The 20,543-nt window shown below is 46.4% G+C and overlaps 1 protein-coding gene across 1 annotated transcript in view; it reads left to right on the top strand.

Annotated features, from left to right (window-relative positions):
• PGM2L1 (phosphoglucomutase 2 like 1) overlaps positions 1 to 20,543 on the top strand; it is a 145,726-nt gene that overhangs the window by 90,529 nt on the left and 34,654 nt on the right. Inside the window, exon 7 of the mRNA XM_082244365.1 lies at positions 14,672 to 14,861. Coding sequence (XP_082100491.1) covers positions 14,672 to 14,861 — 190 coding nt within the window. The remainder of the gene's footprint in view (positions 1 to 14,671; positions 14,862 to 20,543) is intronic.

Here is a 20,543-nt window from a genome sequence, read left to right as displayed (position 1 = left end):
AAACAAAAAAAGAGCGTTTATTTTGAAAAAATAACAATATTTTTAACATTTTTTTATATGAAATTCCCCCCAAAAAAGATGTAAAAACCAATTTTTTAAAAAAATTTTGGCCAATTTGTTTTCTGCTTCATATGTTTGGTAAAAAAAATCGCAATAAGCGTATTTTGATTGGTTTGCGCAAAAGTTATTGCGTTTACTAACAAAGGGAAAGATTTCTGTCATTTTGGTGTTTTTTTTTTTTTTTTAACGCGTAATGGCGGCGATCTGCGATTTTTTTTTTTTTTTTTTTTTTTGTGGGACTGCGACATTGCGGCGGACAGATCGGACCCTTGACTGACATTTTTGACACTTGGGGGTACCAGTGACATTACTGCAGTAATCAGTGCTATATATATGCACTGTTACTGTAAAAATGACACTGCCAGGGATGGGGTTAATTTTATTGGAGAGGGAGGGGTTAATGTATGCCTGGTGCTTACTGACGTGTAGGGGGGGGGGAGGAGGTGACTGTGTGAGTCATGGACAGATCGGATGTCCAGCTATGCTGAACAGTCCGATCTGTCACTCCCTGTCACTATGGAGATCCGTCCGCTTGTGTTTACACACAGCGGGCGGATCTCCACACTAGATCCCCGGCGATCGGGGCAGAGCAGCAGCGATCGCCGCTGCTCCTCCCCTGGCCCGACTCCCGCTGAAAACAGCGGGAGCGAGCCTCCGGCGGCGCGCAAGCGCCGCCCAGAAGGGGGAGTGTCTGACGACGTTAATACTACGTCGTCAGACGATAACGAGCCACTCTGCCGCAGTAGTATTACTGTGAGCAGACGTAAAGTGGTTAATCCACTCAGACAGATATATGTATTATTAGAGGTTTAAATGTGGTATATATCAGACTCCGAGATCAATATTTTTAAAAGATCTAAAACATTGTTTCTCTTACGTCCTCCGACAGTCGCCGCCTCTTCATATTCGTCACATATGGGGTATTAGACTTTGCTCCGAAGGAGTAGCTAGGCAACAGAATATGTTAACATTAAAGCTTTTAACATATCCCACCCTCAAGGGGTGGTCCCCTCAGTCAATACCCTCCTACTTCCTGCAACCATATCTCAGTTTTAATGTCTAGCTTGTCAGGAGTGGCTGGCTTTTCCTGTGCTGGGGCTTTCTGCCCCAGACTCTTTCTTATTTTTGAAATTTTGTTTGAGTTTTCTCTCTACCTTTACTTAGCTGTTATTTTTGTCAGCGTTAGTTAGTTCTTCTGATGAAGAGGATCATGCGGGCTGGGTCTCGGGCTGATCCCCCTGGTCGCAGGTCGTGGGTCAGTGGCTTCCCAGCCTGCCATCGAGCGTTCAGCCAGGTAACGCTCCTGGCACAGTGAACGACCCATCCCTGTTCGGTGCAGGGATGATTGGTGAGGTGGCTACCTCACTGGACGCCGTGCGGTTTCTTAACCCCCATTTTGTGCGTCTTGAATTGCGACTCTCCCTGCCTCATGTGCAGCGGCTTGTTCGCCTGTGCGGGTCCCCCACGCCATTGAGAGGTAAGTGTATCTATGTGGGGACCTGTCTGTCTGGGGGGTTGTCAGTCTGGGACTGTGTAACCTGCCTCTATTCACACTGCTTGTCTCCCTATCTCTCGGCTGCATGCTGTGGGCTGCAGGGGGGGGGGGGGGGGAGCTGTGTGACACTGTGTGTGTCAGCCTGGTCAGTGTGAAAAGCTGTGTGCTGTGGGGCATGTTTTTTTGGCATGTTTGGGCATATACAGCGATCGCTGCGGCGATCTGACATGTGTTCTTATACATGGATGACATGTGTGCATTACTGCACTGTGGAGCGGCGGTTTCGGCACCAAACGGCGCCATTTTGCCTACACTCGCTCCGGCCGCATGTTTTACATGCATGGCGGCCATTTTCTTGTAGCCTCCATAGGCTTTCATAGAGCGCCCTGGCAGCATCACTTCCTCTTTCCAGGAACACCGATCGAGGCAGCGGCGAGGGTCTCCTCAGGTTTTATCCTTCTGTTCTTGCTATCCATTGCCTGTGTTCAGTGTGCATATTCCCTGTGGGGGTCTCATTGTGCCTGAGTGTGGTGCGGTGGGCTGCGCTTGCCGCGCTTGCTTAAAGGGGCAGTTAACCCTTTATTGTCTGGCATTACAGGGGCAATGGATTCTCAGGAGGGCAAATTTCCTACCGCCTTGGTGGAAAGCCAGGGGACCGCTGTTTCCCCCCCAGGGGGGGATTTAGCCACTATTGTGGCTGGCCTTGCTGCTCAGGTGCAGATGCTGGTGGCTGCTCAATCTACTAAAAGACCCAGAATTGCTCTTTCCTCTGATTCTGAGGGTGAAGGTGATGGGGTTGTTATGGCGGGGGCCTCCTTATCGGGGTCCCGCTCCTCCCTAGATCTAGTGGGGTCCGAAGTGGAGGCTGAAGTTGAGGGGGTTGATAATTCTCCCCCTGGCTCGCCTGAAGAGCTTGCAATCATGGATGAATTGATTGCTTCCATAAAGCAAACACTGCGTTTGCAGGATGAAGTGTGTCCCCCCGCTGCCTTGGCGGCCTATGGGACGCAGAGGAAACGCAGGACACCGCAGGTTTTTCCCTGCAATGATGATTTTCAGCGCTCTGTGAAAGGAACAATGGCGCAATCTGCGCAAACCTTTTGCTGTACCAAGTAGGTTCAAGCTGCGTTATCCTTTCTCGCCTTCCACTGATGAAAGGTGGTGTGTGCCTCCCCCAGTGGATCACGCAATTGCGGTTTTAAACAAGGCCACTGCGATTCCTGCAGAGGATTCCCCTGTGTTCCGTGATGCCACGGATAGGAGATTGGAGTCTCTTGCCCGTCATACTTATTCTGTTACGGGTTCTATGCTTAAAGCTCTGTTTGCTTCTCTCATGGCGGCCCAGGCGATCGCAAGTTGGACGCAGATGCTTAGGCGCGTCCTAGTGGCCGACTCGGCCTCGCCGGCGACCCTGGATATGGTGGATCAAATCCACCAGGGTGTCATGTATCTGTGTGATGCGGACCTGGACCTGATTCCATTGGCTGCACGTGTGCACAGCATGGCGGTGTTGTCTCGCCGCCTGGTTTGGTTAAAATGTTGGTCGATGGACCAATCTTCGCGTAAGACCTTAGCCAATCTACCTTATGATGGGTCTCGCCTTTTTGGGGAGTCCTTGGATGTGTTGATTAAGGGGATCACCGGGGGTAAGAGCACTCTCTTGCCCCATTTCCCCAAGGCTAAGGGGGCTTCTGGGAAGAAGCATGCTAATTTTCGGCCCCCTCAGGGGTCCTTTCGTGCCTTTCGGCCGCACTACAAGGGCAAGCCGTTCAAAGGTCAAGGCTCTCAGAAGAAGCCCTGGTCTGGGAAACAGAAGTCCGGCAAATCCGGATCTGCAGCCCATAACAGTTCGGCCTGAAGGGGCGCCCTCACCCAGTTTTGGGGTGGGGGGACGCTTGCTCGGTTTTCTTCAACCCTGGTTGGCCCGTGTGCGGGACAGGTGGGTTCAGGAGATCGTTCGATCTGGTTACAAGATCGAGTTTCTCTCTCGGCCGGAGAGCAGATTTTTTCCCTCAAATCTTCAACTGTCTCCAGATCGTTTGCGGGACCTGCACCTGGCGGTGCGGGACCTGAGGGCTCAGGGAGTGGTGGTTCCGGTGCCTCATCGGGACAGATTTCGGGGGTTTTATTCCAATCTGTTCACCGTGCCCAGAAAGGAGGGCAAGGTTCGTCCAATTCTGGACTTGAAGGCTCTGAACCGCTCTGTGCGGGTTCGCAAGTTCCGCATGGAATCCCTGCGGTCGGTGGTGGCTGCCCTGGTTCCGGGGGAATTCATGGCCTCCATCGATTTTAAGGATGCGTATCTTCACATCCCCATTTTCGAGGGTCACCAGAGGTTCCTTCGCTTTGCCATTGCGGAGGATCACTACCAGTTCGTGGCGTTGCCTTTTGGTCTCGCCTCGGCTCCGCGGGTCTTCACCAAGGTGCTTGCACCGGTTCTGGCATTATTGAGGGCCCAGGGCATTTCTGTCCTGGGGTATCTGGACGACATTCTGGTTCGGTCTGCGACCAGCCAGGGTCTGGAGAAGGACCTGTCTGTCACGATGCAAACTCTGCAGGAGTTTGGTTGGACGATAAATTTTCCAAAGTCGACACTGAGTCCGTCGGTTCGTCTTCCCTACCTGGGAATGATTCTGGACTCGGTGCAGGCGAAGGTCTTCCTGCCGGAAGACAAACTCAGAACTCTTCAGGAGGAAGTCAGGTCCCTCAGGGACGTTCCGCACTCGTCTCTGCGGACGTGCATGAGATGTCTGGGATTGATGGTCTCGGCCTTCGAGGCGATTCCCTTCGCCCAGTTTCACACGCGGGGTCTCCAAGCGGAGATCCTGTCCAGGTGGGACGGGCGACCTCAATCTCTGGATCTTCAAATCTCGTTGAGTCATCGCACCAGAAGAAACCTTCTGTGGTGGCTCCAGTCCCCGATGGTGTCCGGGGGCAAGTCGTTTCGTCCTGTCTCGTGGACGGTGATCACCACGGATGCCAGCCTGTCGGGCTGGGGTGGTGTTCTGGGCGTTCTGTCCGCCCAGGGAACTTGGTCGGAGGGGGAATCTTCCCTTCCGATCAACATTCTGGAATTGCGTGCGATAAGTCTCTGTCTTCATCGCTGGACGGACCGGCTGCAGGGCTGCCCGGTTCGGGTGCAGACGGACAATGCCACGGCGGTGGCCTACATCAACCACCAAGGGGGCACCAGGAGTGCCCGAGCGGCTCGAGAAGTGGCCGACATTCTGTCTTGGGCCGAGACTCATGTCCCGGCGATAATGGCGGTTCACATTCCGGGAGTGGAGAATTGGCAGGCGGACTATCTGAGTCGCCAGACCCTGGATCAGGGGGAATGGTCTCTCCACCCGGCTGTCTTCCAGATGTTGTGCGCGAAGTGGGGTCTTCCAGATGTGGACCTGTTCGCGTCTCGTCTCAACAACAAGGTGAAAAGGTTCGTGGCAAGGACGCGCGACCCTCGGGCAGACGCGTCGGACGCGTTAGTGGCCCCGTGGCATCAGTACAGGCTGATGTACGCGTTTCCACCGATTCAGTTGCTGTCCAGGTTCCTTCGCAGGTTACACTCGGAACGCAGCACGGTGATTCTTGTGGCACCGGACTGGCCTCCCCGGTCCTGGTACGCAGACCTCGTGAATCTGGCGGTCGACGCTCCGTGGCGTCTGCCTCTTCGAGACGATCTACTGTCTCAAGGACCGATATACCATCCTGCTTTACAGTCGCTGGCTTTGACGGCCTGGCTGTTGAGACCGAGGTCCTGAAGGAGAGGGGTCTCTCTCCAGAGGTTGTTCATACTTTGATCAACGCGAGGAAGTCTTCCTCGGGGAAGGTTTATTACCGTACTTGGATCAAGTCTCCGTACCTGGTTGTTCATTTGGATAAGGTGGTCTTGCGCCCTAATCCTTCTTTTCTTCCGAAACGAGTTTCGGAATTCCATCTTAATGAGGATATTGTCTTACCTTCGCTGTGCGCGAAGCCTAAACATCCAAAGGAGGTGAGATTGCATTCTCTGGATGTTGTTCGGGCGATAAGGGTTTACCTTAAATCGACTGAGCCTTTTCGAAAGACGGACTCCTTGTTTGTTCTTCCAGAGGGTCCTCGGAAGGGCATGGCGGCTTCGGCCTCTACCATCGCAAAATGGATCAGGCAGACCATTGAACAGGCCTATGCTTTGCAGGGGAAGGTTCCCCCTGTGCCTGTGAAGGCGCACTCTACTAGATCTTTGAGTACGTCTTGGGCCTGTCGTCATGGGGCTTCTGTAGCCCAGGTGTGTAAGGCGGCGACCTGGTCGACCGTGCACACGTTCACAAGATTCTACAAAGTAGATGTTCAGGCATTGGCGGATGCTTCCTTTGGCCGCAAGGTTCTTAGTGCGGCAGTTCCCTAGGGTCCCTTGTTGGGGACCTCTGGCTGTTGGGATAAGTTTTGTATCCCCTGGTTTTTTTGTCTTTTCCTGGGTTGTTGCTCCTGTTGAGCACTTGTTTTTTTCTGTTGCCCAGCTGGTTTCCTTCTTTTGGTAAGGTTCCTTTCTTTGATGTGGAGACTGCGTTGCCTTTCGGCGCGGATGCGTTTCCCACCCCTCATGTTTGCACTGCTTTGGGACGTCCCCATATGTGACGAATATGAAGAGGCGGCGACTGTCGGAGGACGTAAGAGAAAACGGAATTTTTGTAAAATCTTACCTGTAAAATTCCTTTCTCTGAGTCCTCCGACAGTCGCCGCCCCCGCCCCTCTTTTGGGGTTTGGTTGTATACTCTACTGCTATTCCACTAAAACTGAGATATGGTTGCAGGAAGTAGGAGGGTATTGACTGAGGGGACCACCCCTTGAGGGTGGGATATGTTAAAAGCTTTAATGTTAACATATTCTGTTGCCTAGCTACTCCTTCGGAGCAAAGTCTAATACCCCATATGTGATGAATATGAAGAGGCGGCGACTGCCGGAGGACTCAGAGAAAGGAATTTTACAGGTAAGATTTTACAAAAATTCTGTTTTTCAGACCGGATTGGTATACAATATTCATGATAGGCTCCCTTATTAATAGGCAGGTAGCTTGATACAAGCTCCCTGCGCCTGCTCTCACTTATGCTGGCCATACACAAACTACATTTTTTTTAGAAGATTTTTAAAAACATTCTTCCGATTTTTCTAACCATTAGTGGGGTCTATTCGGTGTTCGTTGTCAACCACAGTGACAGGAAAATTTGAAGGAGCAAAATAGAAAACTTCTCAATCAAACAAATCTTCAAACAGTGTGTGTGGTTTTTGCTCAGAAATTATATTCATTTTAAAATTTATTGTTAAAAACAAGTGGAATTTTCAAACACTCGTCCATTCAACAAATTTACAAATCATTTTTGAACAAATATAGATGCAAATATTTTTGCCCAAAAATCCAATACATGTATGGGCACCAGAAGACCTTTAGTAGCAGCAGTTTTTTTTTTTTATCACCTGTCATGATGGGGTTAAAAAAAAAATAGCCCTTTTATAGTAAAACAAAAACAGCAGATATCGCTACTGTAATATAATTATAATTTCTACTGTGAAGCAGTGAAAGTATTATATCTTGTATCATGTGTATGTTTATAAAAAAATATGCCCAGAAGTCGGATATGCAGGATATTTTAACTGGGAGTCAAACATGAAGCTATGTGAAGGGTGGAGGGGGGGGGGGGATCACATTTTTACATTAAAGTAGTACTAAAAGCTGAGACTTTTTTTTTTTTTTCATGGATATAATAATTTTAAATATAATGCACCACAATATTAGTGAACTTTTACTTTAAATGTAATTGTAATGCCTTCTATCACCACTAGTCTATCGGCCTCCACCTTCTCTTGGTTGAGATGCTCACCTTCCCTGCACAGAGCCCTTAACCACTTAAGCCCCGGAAGATTTTACCCCCTTTCTGACCAGGGGGTTTTTTGCGATTTTTTTTTTTTTTTTTTTTTTTTTTTACTGCGTGACTTTGACGGACAATTGCGCGGTCGTGCGACGCTGTACCTAAACGAATTTGACGTCCTTTTTTTCCCACAAACAGAGCTTTCTTTTGGTGGTATTTGATCACCTGTGCGATTTTTTGATCATGCGCTATAAACAAAAAAAGAGCGACAATTTTGCAAAAATAACAATATTTTTCACATTTTTTTTTATATGAAATCCCCCCCCCCCAAAAAAATGTAAAACAAAATTTTTTAACATTTTCGGCCAAATTGTTTTACGCTACATATGTTTGGTAAAAAAAATCGCAAAACGCGTATTTTGATTGGTTTACGCAAAAGTTATCGCGTTTACTAACAATGGGAAATATTTTTGTCATTTTTGGTGTTTTTTTTTTTTTAACGAGTAATAGCGGCGATCTGCGATTTTTTTGCGACATTGCGGCGGACAGATCGGACCCTTGACTGACATTTTTGACACTTTTGGGGGTACCAGTGACATTTCTACAGTAATCAGTGCTATATATATGCACTGTTACTGTACTAATGACACTGGCAGGGAAGGGGTTAACAGTATTGGACAGGGAGGGGTTAAGTGTGTCCTAGGGGCGTGATTCTAACTGTAGGGGGACATGGCTATTGGTGTAAAAACAAAGATCAACGGTTCTACATAGTAGAACCGTCTGATCTTCATTTTTACACAGGGGAGAATGACAGGTGGCTTGTTTACATAAGCCGCTCTGTCTTTCTCCCGCTGTACCGGCGATCGTAGTGTGACCGGCGGACATCGGGTCCGCCAGTCACACTCCCGCACTCCTCCCTGAACGAGCCAAGGCGGGCGCGCACTCGCCCGCTATTGGCTCTAAAAGGAGTGACAGGCTAGCGACGTAGACTGCCTGGCCGGGGCTGACTGCCGCAGTAAATATACTGTGAGCAGTCGGCAACCGGTTAAAGTGATTGTAAACGTTGGATTTTTTCTTTTCCACAACAATCTTGTCATACTTACCCTCTCTGTGTAATGCTTTTTCACAGAGCAGCACTGATCTCCTCTTCTGCCCCCCCTCCTCCCTCTCCCCCACGGCATTTCTGGCCCCTCCTGCCTTCAAAGTGCCCCTATAGGAAGCAGCAAAGTATAGTAAAGTATAGTACTGTAAACAGTGTCCCTATAGCAAGGTAAAAATAAAAAAAAAAAAAAAAAAAAACCTCTGCCTTTAAAATCACTTGGTTCCTTCTCTTGCACAGGACTACATTTCCCATGAGGCATTGCTCCTCACACATTCACAAGTTCTCTGCCCTCTACATACTTGTATGGACGGTGTATTGAGCTGTAGGTGTGTCCCACTGTATTTTCTGATATGTAAACAAATAATGCATTCTGTATGCAGAACAACTAATCGGCTAACCAATTAATCGATTACGAAAATAGTTGACAACTATTTTCATGATCGATTAGTTGGCGATTAATCGATTAGTTGTTTCAGCCCTAAAGTAATGTAGCCTCTTTCTCTACCCCTTAGAAATGAGCATTTACCCACTGCAAGGGTATTTCCTTTTTTTTTTCGGTCATCCAAGGCTGGGCTTTTTATATACATTGCAAGGATTCAGAGCATTTGTACAGGCTGGACTGCAGCACTGCATGATGATGCTGACTCTTGTGTCAGTGTAAGATTGTTGTCAAGGAGAGGTACTGTATTACCCATATACATACATACATACATACATACATACATATACATACATTATACTTCATTTTTCAAATTTTTTCCCCCCGCTCTTTAGTACCAATTGTTTTTTAAAATCCTTTCCTGCTTTTGTCCTGTAGCTACTGAGACCGATCATTCCAGGGAACACTTCATTCTAGTGTAAATCCTTCTAAATTATCAGAAGAATTACCGTTACTGATCACATGATCAGTCCCAGTGTTGGGGATGTTGCATCTCTGGTATCCTTTACACAGTATCTCACAAAAGTGAGTACACCCCCCTCACATTTTTGTAAATATTTTATTCTATCTTTTCATGTGACAACACTGAAGAAATGACACTTTGCTACAATGTAAAGTAGTGAGTGTACAGCTTGTATAACAGTGTACATTTGCTGTCCCCTCAAAATAACTCAACACACAGCCATTAATGTCTAAACCGCTGGCAACAGAAGTGAGTCGACCCCTAAGTGACAATGTCCAAATTGGGCCCAAAGTGTGAATATTTTGTGTGGCCACCATTATTTTCCAGCACTGCCTTTACCCTCTTGGGCATGGAGTTCACCAGAGCTTCACAGGTTGCACTGGAGTCCTCTTCCACTCCTCCATGATGACATCACAGAGCTGGTGGATGTTAGAGACCTTGTGCTCCTCCACCTTCCCTTTGAGGATTCCCCACTAGTGTTTAGATCTGGAGAAACGCTTGGCCAGTCCATCACCTTTACCCTCAGCTTCTTTAGCAAGGCAGTGGTCATCTTGGAGGTGTGTTTGGGGTCATTATCATGTTGGAATACTGCCCTGCGGCCCAGTCTCTGAAGGGAGGGGATCATGCTCTATAAAACAAAAACTATCAGCGCAAACCGTGTAGTGATAATTAATAACACATCATACAATACAAATAATAGAAGTGCTGTAAATTATATATAAATATGCATAAATAGGCAGTGCAATGTGAGCAGTGCGAAAAAAAATTGTGCATAAATAATAATGACCGGCAGCATACACTAAAATCGTGTCCACACCTCACAATCAAGTAAATCAATATAAGAAAAGTGATGCGCCAGATAAACAATATTTAGTGTCCATCAAATAGTCCATATGATTCCGTGCTCAAGTGTCCACAGTGTTGGTAGAAAAAACGTAATCCCGTGAAAAGTATCAAACACCACAAGTGTTAAATCCCTCCACCAGGTAGATAAGCCTCTCACCTCAGCACAGGACCCAGACGGGCCAGCATTAGCTTGTATGCAAACATAGGACCCCCAGGGGGATAACTCTCCAGCCTCTCACCTCCGGAGAACACGGGGACATGTAGTAGAAAATAAAGAGAAGATCTAGTGCTCTCTGTGTATAACGTCACACACTCATCGATCACTGCAGGAGAGTCCCTGTTCCAGGAGCCTGTGTTCATCCTTCTCCCCAGATCACAACTGCTGCTCCATCCCCGCACCCACTCTACCAGCTTCTTTAGCAGGGCAGTGGTCATTTTGTAGGTGTGTTTGGGGTCGTTATCATGTTGGAATACTGCCCTGCGGCCCAGTCTCTGAAGGGAGGGGATCATGCTCTGCTTCAGTATGTCACAGTACATGTTGGTATTCATGGTTCCCTCAATGAACTGTAGCTCCCAGTGTCTGCAGCACTCATACAGCCCCAGACCATGACACTCCCACCTCCATGCTTGACTGTAGGCAAGACACACTTGTCTTTGTACTCCTCACCTGGTTGCCACTACTCAAACTTAACACCATCTGACCCAAATACGTTTATCTTGGTCTCATCAGACCACAGGCCATGGTTCCAGTAATCCATGTCCTTAGTCTGCTTTTCTTTAACAAACTGTTTGCGGCCTTTCTTGTTCATCATCTTTAGAAGAGGCTTCCTTCTGGGACGACAGCCATGCAGACCAATTTGATGCAGTGTGCGGTGTATGGTCTGAGCACTGACAGGCTGACCCCCCACCCCTTCAACCTCTGCAGCAATGCTGGCAGCACTCATGCATCTATTTCCCAAAGACAACCTCTGGATATGACACTGAGCACGTGCACTCAACTGCTTTGGTCAACCATGGTGAGGCCTGTTCTGAGTGGAACCTGTCCTGTTAAACTGCTGTATGGTCTTGGCCACCGTGCTGCAGCTCAGCTTCAGGGTCTTGGCAATCTTTTTATAGCCCAGGCCATCTTTATGTAGAGAAACAATTCTTTTTTTCAGATACTCAGAGAGTTCTTTGCCATGAGGTGCCATGTTGAACTTCCAGTGACCAGTATGTGAGAGTGAGAGCGATAACACCAAATTTAACACACCTGCTCCCCATTCACACCTGAGACCTTGTAACACTAATGAGTCACATGAAACCAGGGATGGAAAATGGCTAATTGGGCCCAATTTGGACATTTCCACTTAGGGGTGTACTCACTTTTGTTGCCAGCGGTTTAGACAGTAATGACTGTGTGTTGAGTTATTTTGAGGGGACAGTACATTTACACTGTTATACAAGCTGTACACTCACTACTTTACATTGTAGCAAAGTGTCATTTCTTCAATGTTGTCACATGAAAAGATAGAATAAAATATTTACAAAAATATGAGGGGTGTACTGACTTTTGTAAGATACTGTACATGCAGTGTCTGTGCTAGTGTCCTTTCAAAAGTGAGACTCCCAGTACTTGACAGTACCTTCAGGTGATTGGACTTTGGAAAAGCTTTAAACGGCACCCCCCTGGGCATCACCTTATAACCATATCCAATTTCGAGGGTCTGGTCTTCCAGGCGATGGGCCTCCTCTCCCTTACAGGGAAATCACCCTTTGCTCCTGCATCCAGATCGATGCAACTTCAGTAAAATCTTGGAAGCCGTGCCTGGTCATGGGGACGGCCTGTGACGTTGCTTTGGGCACTGGATCCTGCTTGGGTGCTTGCTTCAGCCCTTGGTGCATGGCATGTAGTCAGCCGTAGGGTTTGTATAGTTAAATGTCGAAGCTTATTTTGTACATTGAGGCAAATTGCTGCGCACTGCATTTACTATGCGATACAATCACATTGGAGTTCTCTGTCAGGAATGCTTTTTTGGGCTTTGTTCTAACATTTACATTATTGACTTTATGGGTTCTGCTTTGCAGTAATTGCACATAATGATTTTTGGCTTATAGCAGGCTATGCTATCTGTCTGCTATTGATTTCTATCTAGCTGTAGGCTCTATGCATCCTCCTCATTTCATTATTTATATACAGGTAGATTGTGGCTGAAACAAAACCAAAAAGTGAAGACGGAGAAAATTTTGAAATGTTCATTGTGACTGAGAAATACATTGAATAATGTACATTTTGCCTGGAATTGATCCATAAAAAAATAGCAGTTCACTTACTAGTATGTGAGTGTGCCTAGGCTCTTCTGTGCCTAGTGTGTGTCTGCAGTGCTTGTATTCTTTAAATAAACATGCTACTTACCTGTTCTGTTCAATGGTATTGCCCAGAGCAGCCCCATCCTCTCTTCTGGGGTTCCCCGCCGGAGCGCCAGGTCCCTCTTCTTTTCGGGGTGTGCCACCATAGGAAACGGCTTCCTATGGTGGCACCACCTGCGGGCTCGATCCTGAGCCTTGCTGCCTGCATCTATAGACACAGACAGTGAGGCTCAGCCCAATCCCTCGTCACAGGATTTGACTGACAGCATCAGAAGCTAATGGATTCGGTTGCTCTCAGCAAAGCCTGTGAGAGCGGGGAGAGAGGTGCGGATGGACACAGTGCTGAATCGAGATTGTGCTGAAGATTCAGGAAGTATAAAGGGGGGCATGAGGGGATGATGCACATACTGAAACATTTCTCACCTTAATGTAAGAAATGGAATCCGATTTGGTGATGCCACTACTGTGCTGCTCAATGTTCTCCTTGCTGAAGATATGAGAATTCAAAGCCCCGCCTCTGCCAAGATGGCCGCCCTTATAAAGAGACACAGTGCAGAACGAGGCTTAGTAAGTTACAGGCAGTCCTCTGGTTACCAACAAGATAGGGACTGTAGGTTTGTTCTTAAGTCGAATTTGTTTGTAGGTCAGAACAGGTACATTTTTTTTTAAGTTTAGCTTCACCCAAAAGTATAGTTTTAAGTTTTTTTTGAATAGCATAGAGAAGGGTTACTATCCCTGTACCCTTTGTTTTGCTGTCTCTACCCCTGTTCAGGAGATGTCACCTCACTTTCTGTCCCTATGACAACTGGATTTTGAAAAATTTGGGTTGTTGTGGAAACAAGGATTGGTGATAAAGCTTCAGTGGAGAAACCTTTTTCCCATGAGAACTCTTACAGGAGTGAATTTCCCTTCCTAGGGGGAGATTTCTCCTCACTTCCTGTTGTCTCCCTCCATTTGTAAGTCGGATGTTTGTAACCCGGGGACCGCCTGTAGTGATGGGGAAAAGATCAGCTGCAGGAAGACCACAGACAATACTGGTGACTATTAACCACTTGCCGACCGCCGCAAGTACATTTACTGCAGCAGTCAGCCGCTCCTGGGCAAAGCGACGTAGTACTACGTCGCTCGCCCAGGAGCCTGTAGGGGGCGAGCGCGTGCCCCCGGAGGCGCTCCCCCCTGCTCGTTCACAGGGATCCCCGCGCGTGTGTCCCCCGGCCACCCGCGATCTCCCGCTGGAGAGGGAGAAAGGCAGACGGCTGATGTAAACAAAGCCGCCTGTCATTCTTCCTGATGTAACTGCAGAGACTACACGATCCTGCTATCAGTCAGGGGTTCAATCTGTCCGCCGCAATGTCGCAGTCCCGCAAAAAAAAATCGCAGATCGCCGCCATTACTAAATATGTAGCAGAAAACAAATTGACTTAAAATGTTAAATTTAGATTTTTACATTTTTTTTTTTTGGGGAATTTCATGTAATAAAATGTGAAAGATATTGTTATTTTTTCAAAATTGTCGCTTTTTTTTTTGTTTATATCGCAAAAAATATAAATCGCACAGGTGGTCAAATACCACCAGAAGAAAGCTCTGTTTGTGGGGAAAAAAAGGACGTCAATTTAATTTGGGTACAGCGTCGCACGACCGCGCAATTGTCCGTTAAAGTCACGCAGTGCCGAATCGCAAAGTAGGGCCTGGTCTTTGAGCAGCCAAATCCTCCGGGGCTTAAGTGGTTAACTTTTTGCTTGCCTTTTTTTTGGGCACCGGTTTCAGCTTCAGGTCCTCATTAAGGAGCCGATGCTTTCTCCATATTCTGCTTGCTGTTTATTTTTATTTTTTTGTTAATAATAATACAAAGAAATATGGATTTTCGGATGGATCGATAAGTGCACATGCTGCCTTTGGCTTGATAGATCTCTATATATTGATTAGATTGTTGTGGGCCGAGTCAGCCAGCTGCAGTGTGTGTGTATGATAGATCGATCGTTTTCGCACAGAATTCTGATTCCTTGCTGATTGAGTTGTTTGGCCCAATTTATACGTTCCCTTTAGCTGATCTTTGTCTAATGTGTTTCTTTTTCAGGGAGATGAACCATAAGACCCCAATGAAGTTTGTCCACACCTCATTTCACGGGGTTGGTCACGACTACGTCCAGTCAGCGTTCAAAGTGTTCGGCTTTAACCCTCCCATTCCCGTCCCTGAGCAGAAGGACCCCGACCCCAATTTTACATCTGTGAAATGTCCGAACCCTGAGGAAGGAGAATGTGTCCTGGTAAGTTGGGCTTCTGTGACTGGATTACATAGAGGGGTGTTTTTATTACAAAAAACAATAAAAAGTGCAGCGCTAGAAAAAAGGTGATAATGAATATCAAAAACAAAAAGGGAAAATGGTCTGGTTCCCACCAAAGCACTCCTCCGTCCCAAAATTCATATACAAACAAGAGAGATTGGCCTGCGGGACTTTGTATGAGGTATGTGCTTAGTGGCTGAAAAGCAATGAAGTACACAATCGATGAGTAAAGCAATATATTTTATTGCATAATATACACAGGTTGTAAAAGTAAAAATAGTAACGTGCTCAATAGCTAAAATGTAAATGATGTACAACATGAGAAATATTACATCACATATTGGCAGACATCTTGGTGTAACCACTTGGTTTCAAATATGGCATGAATAATATACTGGAATAACATAACAGTAGAATATATAACATCGTGAACTGACGTGTTTCGGGAGCAACATCTCCCTTCTTCAGAGATCAATGTATTCAAGGTATATCTAGGAACAATATATTGAAGTATGCAGTAAGAATAAGATTTTGAGTAAAAAAAGGCTTCAGTCAAATAATAACTCAAGGGAGTACTAGATACTCACAGATCAATGAAACTCAAATGGAAAAAATTGGACTCCTGTGTGGCAGTGGCGTGCCATGTCTGACTCGGGAGCTGAAGGGTCCCAATATGTTAGCAACCTGAGAGGGGGGTCCATGGTAGGTGGGTGATGAATGTGCAATGGGGAAATGCAATGCACCTTCCAAACCTGTCATGTATATAAATAAAATAGTAGTGAGGAAGTAGCATAATGCTACCAATTGTAATGGGCATACATCAATGTATATCAGGTAGGAAGGGCTGGTGTGATGGAAATAGGGATCCCGAATAAGTGGAGAGAGAGTGAGCTAGAGAGGAGGGAGAAAGAATGGGAAAATGCAAAAACCATAGGGTGATTGTGGGAAAGTGGGTGACGGTGTGTCATGGCAAAGGTCCAAGATTGGGAAAAGTGAGTGAAGTGAGATCGTGAGTGGAAGAATAGGGGGGTGCTGTCCCAAGGAGAATGAGTGTGAGGAGACGGTAAACCGTGAAGAGAAGAGTGGGGAAATGTCCCAGTGACTAACCTACCAAGTGATCCGAAGCTGGCAGCAAAACTGGGACCCTAGCGTCATGTAGCGGGTAAAAGCAGATCAAACAGAGCCGAGGCATCTGTGATCTCGTGGAGGAGAGGAACGCTGGAGGCGGACCTCCCCATCCCGTAGATGTAAAGGCACGCAGCAGCGCGGCAACGTCAGTGAAGACACTGACGCACAACGCTGGAGGTGCGGCATGACGCCAATGTGCAGGTGGACCCGCTCGTCCCAAGGAAGGAATATCAAAAAGATCACTTAGATAAACAAATTAATGATATAAAGTGAATACAAAAAAGTGAGTCCCAAGTGATAAAGTGAGGTAAGTAATCCAGGGGGATGAGTGTGATCAAAATGGCTGTCAGATCCCAACACCATCAGGAAGATAAATAATATGCGCTCACCAGAAGATATGGACCCAAACTACCATATAGTAAATGGGTCAAATAGGCTCACATGGTATATCGTGGGTATCCAGATCAGTGCTGCAACCCCCGGATGCTCCAGTGTGCGGTCATATGATGAAATTGAGGAAGATGGAAACTCCCAATCAGCCGATGACCTAAGGGGATAAGCCAAATAAAGCAAACATAGTGTAAATCCTCTAAAACGATTTATTGAACAAAAGGGAATACACTTAGACATCCAGAGGTATAAGCACATGTAGTGGACACACAAATCAGGCTTTCTTTGGAATTGGGCTGACGCGTTTCGTCCCAGATGACTTTATCAAAGGATGTTGCCAGGTGTTTTTATTTCAATTTAGTCCGTACACAGTAAATAGAGGCAGTATACCATGACAAACATGTTATATACATGCTCTGCTTTCTGTAGAATTCTGCAGAATCCCTAGAGAATAAAATGGTGGGTGTTGCAATTTTTTTATGTCGCACGGTATTTTTGCAGTGGTTTCTTGAATGCAGTTTTTTTTTTTAAATAGTAGAAATAAGTGTAGCGCTAATCCGCTCTTAAGGCCCGTACACACGTACGGATCGTCGTCATACAAACGTCGGCGGACGAAAGATCTGCCGATTGTACGCGTGTTAGTATGGTGCCTCCGACAGCTGTCTGCGCACAATCCGCGGACAAGAGTCTTTCTTGCAAACATGAAAATTTTTGTCTGCGGACACCAGAACGGACGATTGTTCGCCTGTCAGTACAGAAATCAGCCGACAGACCGCAGATTTGCAAGACTGGGCATTCTCAGAAAATAAAAAACACAGGGAAAGTTAACCATTACATGACATCACTTCTGCAGTCAGCTGAAGTCTGCGGACAAAATTCTTGTGCTGTCCTTGTGCTATCTTTGCACTTTTCAACAGACACCGACATCCCGGGGAGAAAAGACGAACGTTTGTATGACGACGATCCGTACGTGTGTACGGGGCTTTAGAGACAATGTCCACATCCAAGGAGAGAGCTTAAAAGGAATCTTCAGCTGATATAATCTTCTAATAGTGCTGTGAGTTCTTCCTCAGGGCTCCGTGATTGTCTATGGCAGTGATGGTGAACCTTGGCACCCCAGATGTTTTGGAACTCCATTTCCCATGATGCTCATGCACTCTGCCGTGTAGTTGAGCATCATGGGAAATCTAGTTTCAAAACATCTGGGGTGCCAAGGTTCACCATCACTGATCTATGGTAATGGGAAGAGCTGCAGTAGCATTACAATGAAAGCCAGGAGACCCATCGCTCATACAAGCAGAAGTTGGAGGAATTAACAAAGCTTCAGACACGGTGTTCTACTTCTATTACACGTCAGCAGAAGAAGCTAAAAGACCTATCGGTAGAATTAAAGAAGACCCTATTAGATTACTGAGACCAAGGGAGAGGAATATTGGTGGAAGAACGCTGAGAGGATCTCATGGCCATTTGCGCCTTGCATAGGATCTACTGCCCACATTGACCTTTGTAATGAGGGTCGATGCGATTTAGTAAGAGGCTGTGTGATTGGGTGTTGGTGGCGGTCCTCACAGCACTAATAGAAGATTATATCAGATGAAGATTCCTTTTAACCACTTTACCACCGGAGGATTTTGCCGTCTTCCGTCCAGGCCACTTTTTGCGATTCGGCGCTGTGCGAATTTAACGGACAATTGCGCGGTCGTGCAACGCTGTACCCAAACAAAATTTACGTCCTTTTTTTCCCACAAACAGAGCTTTCTTTTGGTGGTATTTGATCACCTGTGCGATTTTTACTTTTTGCGCTATAAACAAAAAAAGAGCGTTTATTTTGAAAAAATAACAATATTTTTAACATTTTTTTTATATGAAATTCCCCCCAAAAAAATGTAAAAATCTAATTTTTTTTACATTTTTGGCCAATTTGTTTTCTGCTACCTATGTTTGGTAAAAAAAATCGCAATAAGCGTATTTTGATTGGTTTGTGCAAAAGTTATTGCGTTTACTAACTAAGGGAAAGATTTCTGTCATTTTTGGTGTTTTTTTTTTTTAACGCGTAATGGCGGCGATCTGCGATTTTTTTTTTATTTTTTTTTGCGGGACTGCGACATTGCGGCGGACAGATCGGACCCTTGACTGACATTTTTGACACTTTTGGGGGTACCAGTGACATTACTGCAGTAATCAGTGCTATAAATATGCACTGTTACTGTAAAAATGACACTGGCAGGGAAGGGGTTAATTTTATTGGAGAGGGAGGGGTTAATGTATGCCTGGTGCTTACTGACGTGTGGGGGGGGAGGTGACTGTGTGACACAGGGACAGATCGGATGTCCAGCTATGCTGAACACTCCGATCTGTCAGTCCCTGTCACTATGGAGATCCGCCCGCTCTGTTTACACAGGCGGGCGGATCTCCTCACTCGATTCCCCGACGATCGCCGCTGCTCCTCCCCTGGCCCGACTCCCGCTGTGACTGAACACAGCGGGAGCGAGCCTCCGGCGGCGCGCGAGCGCCGCCCACAAGGGGCGGAGTCCAGCGACGTAGGTCTACGTCGCTGGACGGGATCGTGCCACATTGCCGCAGTAGCAGCAATGTGAGCAGAGCTGAAGTGGTTAAGCTCTCTCCTTGGGTGTTGACACTGTCTCTATGAATTGATTAGCGCTACACTAAGGCCCCTTTCACACAAACAGTTAGAATTCGGCTTTTAGCTGCGGAAGGAGGAACTTATTTACCACAGCTAAATGCAGACAATGCATCCCTATGGCCCCGTTCACACACTGCCTTTAGCAACGTTTTCAAAACCTACAGTTTTGTGCATTTAGTAAAAATAAAGTTGACAGCGTCCAGGAGCGACGTCCCACAGCTATCTGTACATAAACGCAGTAAGTCGCAGTACAAAGAAAAAATAAGGAAACAGTTGCTGTACAAATGGCAAGAATTTACTACTGCAGCTAAATGCAGCCGCGTGTAAACGCAAGTAAATACATATTCGCCAGCACACCAAGGATCTTGCAAAAGCAGTACAAAAAAACTTTATTCAAGATACAATCACATCAAAAAATAGTGCAACGTTTCGGAGCCGCACAGGACCCCTTCGTCGGGCATGTGAAGGGGTCCTGTGCGGCTCCAAAACGTTGCACTATTTTTTGATGTGATCGTATCTTGAATAAAGTTTTTTTGTACTGCTTTTGCAAGATCCTTGGTGTGCTGGCGAATATGTATTTACTTGTAACTAATCCAGTTGCCAACTGGTGATCGCTTCAGCACCCAATACACGCGAGCCTACAAACCAGGAAGGTGTGCGATAGGAATATGAACTATATGTAAACGCAAGTAATCGCACATAATCGCAATGTACAAATGTGAGTAATCTTTGTCCAAGGAGTGTTGGAATCTCAAAATAACAAAACCTGCTTTTACCAGCGGCACAACAACCGCCCGTGTGAAAGGGGCCCTATTCCTACTGTTTCGATCGATCTTTTGCAATATTCAAGATTTGGTGTTGGCTGCTTTTTATGTTCATTAATTAACTATTTATACCAGGCGCAGCACATTATTATCTATAATTTTTTTTTTTTAAATACAACTGAATGAATTTTAGTGCACACAAACACAATATAATACCCAATTATTTGGTAAAATATAAAAGATCTGAACTAAGGACTAAACAAAGTCCTACCAACTAGTGGTTGGTTAGAGGGCTTACTTGAAGGGACTTTACTGGTATGTATTAACCAATAGAACATCAAGTACTTAAAAAGTTATAAACTTTATTACAATGTTTTAGGGCTCTTTCACACGGTCCACCTCCATAGGTGGATCCGTGCTGCTCAGCGGGGATCAATCTGCCGATCCCCGATGAGCCGCCGGATGACAGCTCCGTCTCCGCTTGCAGTGTGGAGAGGGAGGTGTCACAGCTCCCGCTGCTCTCTATGGGGGATTGGATGAGAGCGGACCGCTTGTCCGCTCTCATCCGATCCCTGAACGGATGGAAAAATAGGGTTTCCATTCGTCCAGATTTCACGGACGGGATCGGATACGGATGGCAGCGGGTGTCAGCGGAGGTGTCTCCGCTGACATCCGCTGCCCCATAGAGCTGCATGGAGGATCCGATCAGATCCGCCTAAAAAACTGACAGGCTGATCT

Source organism: Pelophylax lessonae (assembly GCF_965119305.1).
Source record: "Pelophylax lessonae genome assembly, chromosome: 2".
Lineage (NCBI taxonomy): Eukaryota > Metazoa > Chordata > Amphibia > Anura > Ranidae > Pelophylax > Pelophylax lessonae.
Note: the sequence above shows the minus strand (reverse complement) of the source record. Positions and strands in the feature narration are given on the sequence as shown.